Below are 10,950 nucleotides of genomic sequence, written 5' to 3' on the forward strand. Positions count from 1 at the left end.
CAGCCTGGGCGACAGAGCAAGAGTCCATCTCAAAAAAAAATGAAGAACGAACGAACTTCCTTCCCCATCCGTATTTCCTAAATTAATAAACCGTACAACTTCATTAAATTTTTGGATCTCTGTTTCAACGTTATTATTTTACAGATACAGGAACTGTGGCCCATAGAGATTACATGTGATGTGTCCTACATACATGGCAAATTAGTGGTACAGAGATAACCAAATCCTAGATACTTTTAACTCCCACAGTTCTTTCTATTACATGAAGCAGTAAAAAGTGTTTCTATGGCAAAGATCAGCATTTTCCTGAGTGTATTATGCAAGTTCATTCCTTTGTGCCCTGTGGGGGCAGCAGGGCTTCTTTAGATCATGCTGCGTACTCCCTCTTTACAATGAACCTCAGCACTCTGAAGGTGCTTACATGTCCTGAAGTAAAGAAACCTATTTGGCTTTGTTTAATCCTACATTTTCTAAACTTTGGGAAAGCTCTTTGGAAAATGCTGGCCTAGGGCTTTCTTTCTGGGGCTGGAGTGCAGGGGGGGGTGGTTAGGGAGGAGAAAGTTGACTTCTCTTTTTAAAAAAAAGTCTCATGGGTTGTTTAGTGTCTCTTGTATTCAACATGATTCCCCGTCCCCACCCCACAGTTGGGTCTGCCGTGATCACTGGAGCTTATTTTAGTTTAAGACAGTCAGCATCATCTGATTAGGATTGATCATGTGCTATTAAGAGGGAGTCCCCCAGAATGGTGATTCTAGAAAAAGGATTCATCAGTCATTTGCATCTTCTGGGCCTCTCCAAGTCCTGTAGACCTCCTCCTCCCTTCTCCCCTCTCCTTGTTCCTCTCTCCTTTACATCATACAAAGATTGGATGTCTGTAGAAGAGGGACCAGGCTTGCCTGGAGAGAACACATCGCTGGAGAGATTAGACTGAGACAAGTTCTCATTTCCAACATCTACAAGTGATGGTTTAGTAAGAAATAAATAACGTAATAGCACCATTTGACATAGGATTTTGGTTACCTGAGAAGTAGTGACATTAATCCCTGAATTAATTCTGAGAATTTTGAGAAGAAATACTGCTGCAGTACTAGAACTATAGTCAGGGTTACCCATCAGGCTCTGGAACTGGGGGGACACAGGATAAACTCAAGAGTTACATCTCATCCAGGAAATCTGCTCCCCCACTTCCCTTCCCTTCCAAGGTCTGTGTTTATTTTAGTAGATAAAGCTCCAGTAGAATATATGGATGTCCCCCAATCAGTTCATCCTGAAGGGAGTTTCTATTAACCAGGAGCTAACAGGAAGAGATTTTCCCTAAATCCCAAAGACACTTGTATTTCAGGCCACCTCTCTAAGTTCGTGAAACCCCAGCTGTCCCAGCAGCTACTACTGCTTATTGTAGCAACAAAGGACCAAACATCCTTAGCTCAGCCTCTGACTTTCCTAGTGTTTGCAACTTGTTCTTGTTTCTCCAGTGGGGCCGTTGATGTCATAAGCTCTTGTATAATTGCTTTAGAATATCTAATTTTGCTCATCATTAGAGCTTTTTAAATTTTATTTTCTTTTTTCTTGGTGTTCTTCCCTTACCAGAGCTTTTTTTTTAAAAAAGGGATTTTTGACATGGTTTAAGGATTAAACCATTGTAATACACGTCAAGTATTCCTTATCTGAAATGCTTGGAACCAGAAGTGTTTCAGGTTTGGGGTTTTTTCCAATTTTGAAATATTTGTGTCTACATAATGAGATAGATTGGTGGGGTACCCAAGTCTAAACACAAAATTCATTTATGTTTCATACACACTTTATACACATAGCCTGAAGGTAATTTTATACAGTATTTTTAGTATAGTGCATGAAACAAAGTTTATGTACATTGAACCATCAAAAAGCAAAAAAGACAGCTCCAGAATTTTCCACTTGTGGCATCTTGTCAGCACTCGAAAAGTCTTGGATTTTGTAGCATTTCAGATTTGGGATTTTCTAGTTAGGGATGCTCGGCGTGTAGCATCTTGAGTCTCTACAAACGATACAAGATTCTCAGATGAAAATAATTCCATGTGTGTCTGCATGCATGTACATGTTAAAGTAAGAGTAGTAAATTATTGTCCGCTTCTCAAGATGCTTCTGATTTGTCTTCATCTGGAGGCAAGGCTCTGTTCTTCCTTGTTTTGTGCCATAAGCATACTCTGTGCTATGTTACTGAATTTACCCAGTCAATAGAAATAAGCAAAACAAACAAAAAAGAGAAATAATAATGGAACTTGAAGGTGAGAAGAGGCCTAGCCATAGGAGTGACACCATGCCGTCTTACCTTTAGAAACACTTCAGTGTGATTTTCACTATCCCCCGTTACACTCGGATTCCAAGCTCATCTTAAAAGTCTCCCCCTACCCCCTCATTTTGGTAAAGGCTTTTTATTTTACATGATAGTTTTATTCTGGATTTTTGTTAATATATTTTAAACTTTTTTGAGAAAGGATTGTTTGTGCTGTTTTTTGTTTTAAATGTAAACCCTTAGTGAGAGGGTTTGACCTGTACATGAGGCCACAAACTTGGCCTTCAGTCCCTTATTTTCTTTGAAAGAACCACTATAAAAGCCTGATAAGATCTTGAAGCTTCTGTGGAGCTCAGCTTTAAAACTAAGATTTGTTAGACTTAACTGGTTTTTAAGTTTGAAGTGAAATTAATACAGGTAATTTTAGTTCCTGTTTTGCAAGACTCCTGGTCTTGACCAGGAGTTCAAGACCAGCCTGGCCAGCATGGTGAAAACCCATCTCGTAAAAATACAAGTATTAGCCAGGCATGGTGGCACTTGCTTCTAGTCCCAGCTACTCAGGAGACTGAGACAGGAGAATCGCTTGAACCCGGGAGACGGAGGTTAAAGTGAGCCAAGATTGCACCGCTGCACTCCAGCCTGGACGCCACAGCGAGACTCTGTCTAAATAATTAATTAATTTTCATATAAATATAGTCTATAAAAGATTGTAGGAAAACACAGTTGTTAGCGATATTTTTAAACATGAATTCATAAGGTTATGCTGTGTCACTAACAGAGATGAGAATACATTCCAAATTGCAAAATTCTTGTTTTGCAAAAATTGACAACATTCAAAATGAATTATCCAAAAAAGCAGCTTTTCCTACATTTCTAGTATTTAGGAATTGAAAACTGGATGTAACTAAAATTTTTTCTCTTTCTTTTTTTTTTTTTTTTTTTGGATGGTGTGTCGCTCTTGTTGCCCAGGCTGGAATGCAGTGGTGCAATCTCGGCTCACTGCAACCTCCACCTCCCAGGTTCAAGCAACTCTTCCTCCTCAGCCTCCCGAGTAGCTGGGATTACAGGCATGTGCCACCACACCCAGCTAATTTTTTTGTATTTTTAGTAGAGGCAGGGTTTTACTGTGTTGGCCAGGCTAGTCTCAAACTCCTGACCTCAGGTGATCCACCTGCCTCAGCCTCCCAAAGTACTGGTATTACAGGTGTGAGCCACCATGCCCAGCAACATCAAACTTTTTTAAAGGTTTGATTGGTTACTTACCTATTTTTAGTTGAACTTTGCTGGAAGAATTACATTTTTTAACTTTTTTTTTGAGATGAAGTTAAGCTCTGTTGCCCAAACTGGAGTGCAGTGGCGCTATCTCGGCAATATTTACAAAATAGTACAGTTGTCCCTCAGGATTGGTGGGGAATTGATTCCAAGACTTCTGCAGACACCAAAATCTCCAGGACCATATAAAATGGTGTACTATTTGCGTATAACCTATGCACATCCTCTGGTTAACTTTATCTGTAGATTACGTATAATGCCTAATATAATGTAAATGCTTTGTAAGCAGTTGTTATGCTGTTTTGCTTAGGGTGTTAAGAAAAAAAAAGTCTGTACATTTTCAGTACAGCTGCAACAATTCTTTTTTTGTTCCCCAAGTGTTTTCAATCTACAGTTGGTTGAATTATGGATGCAGAACCCATGGAATACAAAGGGCAGACCATATATTAAACCCTTTAGAATCCTTGTTGTGTAGTTCTTACAGAATGCACTGTGTATGTGTCTGGCCACCCACAGCCTTTCATACTTCCAGTAGTATTCACTGAAGTAAAGTCTTATGTCTAATGGCACTGTTCTCATAGGTAGGCAGATAAGTTTCAAATAGGAAATTTGCTTATGTATGATTTGATTAGAGTTACTGCTACTTTTCATAATATCTATATCTAGTTAGTAAGTTTCCCAGTCTTATCCTGAACGCTGTAAGTAGTAATTATATGCTTAGATAAAGTAAATTTTCATGGCTGGTGCAATGGCTCACCCCTATCATCCCAGCAGGGATTATAGGAGGGCAAGGAGGGCGGATTGCTTGAGACCAGGAGTTCAAGACCAGCCTGGCCAACATGGTGAAAACCCATCTTTACTAAAAATACAAATATTAGCCAGGTGTGGTGGCCCTCACCTCTAGTCCCAGCTACTCAGGAGGCTGAGGCAGGAGAATTGCTTGAACCCGGGAGACTGGAACTTAAAGTGAGCCAAGATTGCACCACTGCACTCCAGCCTGGGCACCAGAGCGAGACTCCATCGAAATAATTAATTAATTTTCATATAAATATAGTCTGTAAAAGATTGTAGGAAAACACAAATGTTAGCAATATTTTTAAACATGAATTCATAAGGTTATGCTGTATCACTAACAGAGATGAAAATAAATTCCAAGCATCTTGATGCAGTTCTGTTTCTAGCAGAGCTTTTGTGATAATTTGTGTATGTGTTTTTCACTGTATTTGTTAAAACACTTCATTCTTCATTATGAGGCTAGGTTAACTGCCTACTGGTTTCTTAACAATTCCAATAATAGATTTAAATGATGTTTTCCCTTCTTAAACCCATTACCCCATTTAGTCAGATAGATTTTATGTATCCAGATGGTGTAAAGATGTAGAAGTATTTCCATTAATCTTATTCTCTCTTAGATTTTTTTTTTTTGCGTATATCTCTTGCTAGCAGCTCTGAGAGTTAAGTTTCCATGTTCAGAATTTAATCTATAATTGTTAGAATTACCTCTTATTGCTGCTGTCCTGTCCATTTAAATCATCATATCAGATAATAGAAAGCAGAATTTTTGTTTCAGGGCTTTATGGGGCGAATAGATAAAATTTTCTGTTTTGTGTCTCTTGCCATGTGTATAATAACTTCTTTCAAAATTACCATAGAACAAGTAGCTTACATATATTTGGCTTTAATTGTCCACCTTTCCTCCCCCCTCTTTCAGTAAAATGCCTAATTATACAGATTAAAGATTGATATTTTAGCAACTCTATTTTAAGACAGAAAAACAACAAACTAATCAGTTATGTATTCTTTGTATGTGCAGTACCAGTATTGACCTCTTAAATGTTTGTAAGTTGCTTACAATGTTAGATAATAATGAATGGTGGTTGCCTCTAAGGATTTAAAGCAAAAATTAAAACATTTATTTTCAGTCCAAATACTTTCCCTGTGTTTTCAAATACTCTTCCTGTAACTATATATTTAAATTGGTCTGATATGTTACTTTTTACTGATTTAGAAAGTGTATAATTGGTACATTTTATGGCTCAAATTGCAGCTAACACAGATTCATAATTCAAGCTTAAAGATTTACATTTTTTGAAAATTTGACATGTGAATTTGACAACGTGTTGTTATTTGTGAATGAAAGCAGTTTTCAGTAGTTTTTTTTTTTAAAAAAACTGTGTGATCTGAGATACACTTGAAAAAATGAATTAAATTATTTTTGTTTCATATCAAGAAATGGATGAAAAGAGGCTGCTGGATCCAGGGTTGAAGGTTCATAAAGGCCTCTGGGATTATACTCTGAAGAACCCGCAGACGGAATGCCTGAGTGACTGAAGAAAATGGGTGCTAATGCATCTAATTATCCTCATTCATGTTCCCCGAGGGTAGGGGGAAATTCACAGGCCCAACAGACTTTTATAGGTAACTTTCAGTTTTTCTAACTTCATTTTCTTTTGTGACTATAATAGAATTGTGTTTTCGATAGTCTCTGTAGATGACAAAAGAAGTGAGCTGTAGTTATTATAATAATTCTGCAGCATCTAGATTTTTTTCCCCAACAAATGTAAATCTTAAATCTGGCTTATCTTAAACAAACTGCTTGTAGCACAGTTGAGCTTTTCTGTGTTTTAACCATAATTGCCAATTACCCTAGGCAAACTAGCCATCTCCGTTGGTGTGAAAAGGGTGAAGTACATATTTCCTGTGTCTCGTTTCATTTATTTTGCCCATACAAATGCAGACTTGTGTAATTAAGAAGAAAAAGAAACATTTTACAATTATATACAAGTAATATTCTTAATTTACAACTATGCCTACTTTTCATTCCTAAAAAACACATGATTAAGATCTATGACAAATGTCCTTTGATAGCCAGGGAACGAAAGACTATTTCTAAAAAAATTTAGACTAATTTGCCCTGTTTGTCCCTATTTCTTATTTAATATAAAAAATGTAGGCCAGTCACGATGGCTCACACCTGTAATCCCAGCACTTTAGGAGGCCAAGGCAGGAAGATTGCATGAGACCAGGACAGGAGTTCAAGACCAGCCTGGGAAACATTAGTGAGACCCTATCTCTACAAAAAAAAAAAAAAATTTTTTTTAAATTAGCCAGGCATGGTGGCACGCGCCTATACTCCCAGCATCTTGGGAAGCTGAGGGTGGGGAGAATCCCTTGAGCCCAGGAGTTTGAGGCTGCTGTGAGCTATGATCTTGCCACTGCACTCCAGCTTGGGCAACAGAGTGAGACTCCATCTCTAAAAGTGAAATTGAATTAAATTGAAAACTAAAATGAGTTATTTGAACTTTTTATCTTACTTTATAAAAAACAAATGCAATTTTGAGTGGTTCGGTAATGTCTGCTTACAGAGTTTTTCAGCATGAAAAATGTTAAAGTAAACGTTGATAATGAATGTTAAGAAAAAAGAAACAAATTTTTATTTGTTTAATTTTCTTCTTAGGGACATCATCCTATTCTCAGCAAGGCTATGGTTGCGAATCAAAATTGTATAGCCTTGACCATGGCCATGAGAAACCACAAGACAAAAAAAAGAGAACCTCTGGCCTTGCCACCCTCAAAAAGAAGTTTATTAAGCGTCGGAAATCTAATAGGTCTGCCGATCATGCCAAGCAGATGCGAGAACTCCTCTCTGGGTGGGATGTTAGAGATGTCAATGCATTAGTGGAGGAATATGAGGGAACGTCAGCATTAAAGGAGCTTTCTCTACAAGCCAGTTTGGCTAGACCAGAAGCCCGGACATTGCAGAAAGATATGGCTGATCTTTATGAGTACAAGTATTGTACTGATGTAGACTTAATATTTCAAGAAACTTGTTTTCCTGTTCATCGTGCCATTTTGGCAGCAAGGTGTCCATTTTTTAAAACACTGCTTTCTTCCTCACCTGAGTATGGGGCAGAGATAATAATGGACATCAATACAGCTGGTATTGATATGCCCATGTTTTCTGCTTTGTTACACTACCTTTATACAGGAGAGTTTGGAATGGAGGACTCAAGGTTTCAAAATGTCGATATCCTTGTTCAGCTTAGTGAAGAATTTGGAACACCAAATTCCCTTGATGTAGATATGCGTGGACTCTTTGATTACATGTGTTATTATGATGTCGTCCTTAGTTTTTCTTCAGACTCGGAACTGGTTGAAGCTTTTGGTGGAAATCAGAACTGTTTAGATGAAGAGCTCAAAGCCCACAAGGCTGTTATTTCTGCACGGTCCCCATTTTTTCGAAATTTATTACAAAGGAGGATACGAACTGGTGAAGAAATCACAGACCGAACTTTGAGGACTCCCACAAGAATTATATTAGATGAGTCCATCATACCAAAAAAATATGCAAAAGTGATATTACACTGTATGTATACCGACGTGGTGGACCTCTCTGTTTTGCACTGTAGCCCCTCTGTGGGGAGTCTCAGTGAAGTTCAGGCTCTCGTCGCAGGGAAGCCAAACATGACCAGGGCAGAAGAAGCCATGGAACTTTACCACATAGCACTGTTCTTGGAATTTAACATGCTTGCACAAGGTATGAAGTTCTGGTTTTTAATTCTGATTTCTAGAATTATGTATTGATCTTCCAAATTGAAAACACAACTAGTATATTCTATGATTTCAGTGTTTGGGATGTTACAGGGTCAGTTTTTTTGAACCTTCATTTATGACATCTGAGACAGATTGAGGGTCAGTAGTAATGTGGTTCTTTATTTACTATTAAAATCAAGCATTCAATACTAGTGATTTAAGAGCATTAAATGAGACTTGAGGTTCTTCCTTCCCTAATGTAAGATGATAGGTATGGGAATATATAATTACCGACCTACACCCTCTCCACCCGAGCTTTGAAAGAGCCCAGTTTCCCACATTTTGAGTCTCATCTTTATGTTCAGTACCTTGTTGATGTTTAAATGTTTGGATAAGAATAAAAAGTCATTACAAAAATGAAGATAGTCACATTTAGATATGAATTTAGTTGAATCAGAATTGGGCAGGGCTTCTGATTTAAATTTTAAAATATTCCTTATCTTATTTTTAGATTCAACTTGTACATCAAGCCACAGCCTACAGCATGTAAAACACAGTTAGCACTAGATTCATGTGCCTTCTTCATTTAATTTAAACTGAAATTTTTTAAAATTAGGACAGCACGTTTTTTATGTTATAGGCAAACAAATTCATGAAAGTTACATTAAAAGATGTATATATCTGTTGGTAAATGTTAGAATCTTAACATTTCAGAGCTGGAGAGAGACCTTTTGTAGGAGAGCAAAGGTAGTTTGCTGTTTTGACAGTGCATTCTTAGCTTTCTGTGACCATATATTAAAAGAAAATACGCTATGTGACAGGAGGCTGCTTGAGATTTTTAATTTAGCTAATGCATATTAGCTAAAAGAACATTAGAAGTTGCCAGTTAGAAGAGAATATTAATGGTCTCAGTAAGAGACATGAATTTAAATAAGGAAAGCTAAGTACTGAACTTGAAAATAATATGTATTATATGTTTAAGTCAGCCTATCAATAGGGCTTTGAGAAATTGAAAAATAGCCCCAGTTAAATAACAACATTAAGCCAGTCTCAGTGGTATGTGGTTGTAGTTCCGTCTACTTGGGAGGCTGAGGCAGGAAGATCACTTGAGGTCAGGAGTTCAGGGCTGCAATGAGCTGAGATCATACCTGTGAACAGCTACTGCACTCTATTCTGGGCAACATAGTGAGAACTCAGCTCTATTTTTTAAAAATCTTAGTAATAAAATGGGAAGTTATATAGAAGAAGACGTTGAATAAACATGAGTGGGAAAATGCTGAGATTTCTTTTACATAAAGAATCTTTTAAAACCTTACTTTACCATAATCCTTTTATAATAGATGTTTTATTTTATGACGACAATCAAAATGTCATTAAAACATTTTATTAGTTTAGAGTAAGAATCATTGTATCAGTCATAGACTATTTAGATGTCAAATTGTAGGAAAAATATGTTATCAAAAATAGAGTAGCAGTTTAAGCTGCTGTTTTTTTCTGTAAAACCAAATTTGTCAGAAAATGCTTCTACAGAAAAATTTGAAGTTTGCTGTATTACCAAAGAGATATAATAATCTTTATTTTCTGAAAATATTTTTATTTTTGATGGTTTTTAATAAGAAACAGAATTATATATACTTTGTATGAGTAAACATTCTTTAATATATGTTTTTTAAGTTTTGTTTGTTTGTTTTTAAAGACGGAGTCTTGCTCTTGTCACCCAGGCTGAAGTGCAATGGCGCAATTTCAGCTCACTGCAACCTCCGCTTCCTGGGTTCAAGTGATTATCCTGCCTCAGCCTTGTGAGTAGCTGGGATTACAGGCTCCTGCCACCATGCCCAGCTAATTTCTGTATTTTTAGTAGAGACAGGGTTTCACCATGTTGGCCAGGCTAGTCTCAAACTCCTAACCACAGGTGATCCACTTGCCTCGACCTCCCAAAGTGCTGGGATTACAGGCGTGAGCCACCGCACCTTGCAGGTTTTTTTAAAGTTTTAGATGCAAAGTAAAATTGTCAGCCAAGTCTAAGATCTTTGGTAATACTTGATTGTTTATCTAGAGTTTATCTTGAGTTAATTTCTTTTTTTTTTTTAGTGTTTAGCTAAAAGTTATATTTTATCCAGTGTATTTAAAGACATAAAATAATACTTTTTGCATTACCTAATCTGGTTACTTAAAACAAGCAAAAAAAACTCTTGTGTACAAATATTCCCTTAAATGTGAATATACATGCTCTTCTTTTTCCCTTTGTTACTCAAAATAGAATTTATTTTTGTTTTGTTTTTTGTAACCCATGTAGGGCATATCTTTCCCCCATACCCATGAAACATTCATATTAAGGTTTATAAAAGGCTATAACTTTAACATAATTTTTACCTCATTCCCATAGGAAGAAGAATATTAGGTCACTTGAGGTAGGATTTTATACCATAAAGCTCAAGAGTTCAGGTTCTAGAACCAGACAGACTGGGTTTCAGTTCTTCTCTACTGTGTCTTTCGTTTGACCTTAACCGAGTCACATAACCTAAGCCCCTCTTTTCTCATTTGTAAAATGAGGATAGTAAACCATGTAAGCTATGATGATTAAAGGAAATAATATATGTTAAATGATCTGAATAGCACCTGTTAACATAGTAAACATTCAGTAAATGTTAGCTGCTAAACCATAATAATCACCACAACATATGTCTCTCACTCCCACATAGTTTTTTTCTAAAATAACTTTAAGTTTAAAAAATAATTTTACTAGGCCAGGTGTGGTGGCTCACACCTGTAATCCCAGCACTTTCGGAGGCTGAGGCAGGAGGATCACTTGAACCCAGGAGTTCAAGACCAGCTTGGGCAATATAGTGAGACCTCATCTCTACAAAAAA

General features: G+C 36.9%; 1 protein-coding gene and 1 long non-coding RNA gene across 3 annotated transcripts in view; one reads left to right on the plus strand and one right to left on the minus strand.

Moving 5' to 3' along the window:
- Positions 1-5,747: 5,747 nt before the first annotated feature.
- LOC105547940 lies at positions 5,748-7,584 on the minus strand. Its single transcript, XR_001007314.1, has 3 exons — positions 7,526-7,584; positions 6,193-6,285; positions 5,748-6,032 (listed from the first exon to the last, which is right to left on the minus strand). It is a non-coding gene; the product is annotated as an uncharacterized LOC105547940 (long non-coding RNA).
- BTBD7 (BTB (POZ) domain containing 7) overlaps positions 5,777-10,950 on the plus strand; it is a 71,557-nt gene continuing 66,383 nt past the window's right edge. For both annotated transcript variants that reach the window (XM_011991738.1, XM_011991739.1), the window contains exons 1-2: positions 5,777-5,965; positions 7,005-8,084. In XM_011991738.1, coding sequence (XP_011847128.1) covers positions 5,884-5,965; positions 7,005-8,084 — 1,162 coding nt within the window. In that variant the 5' untranslated portion in view covers positions 5,777-5,883. The remainder of the gene's footprint in view (positions 5,966-7,004; positions 8,085-10,950) is intronic.

Source organism: Mandrillus leucophaeus, unplaced genomic scaffold (genome assembly GCF_000951045.1).
Source record: "Mandrillus leucophaeus isolate KB7577 unplaced genomic scaffold, Mleu.le_1.0 Scaffold4, whole genome shotgun sequence".
NCBI lineage: Eukaryota > Metazoa > Chordata > Mammalia > Primates > Cercopithecidae > Mandrillus > Mandrillus leucophaeus.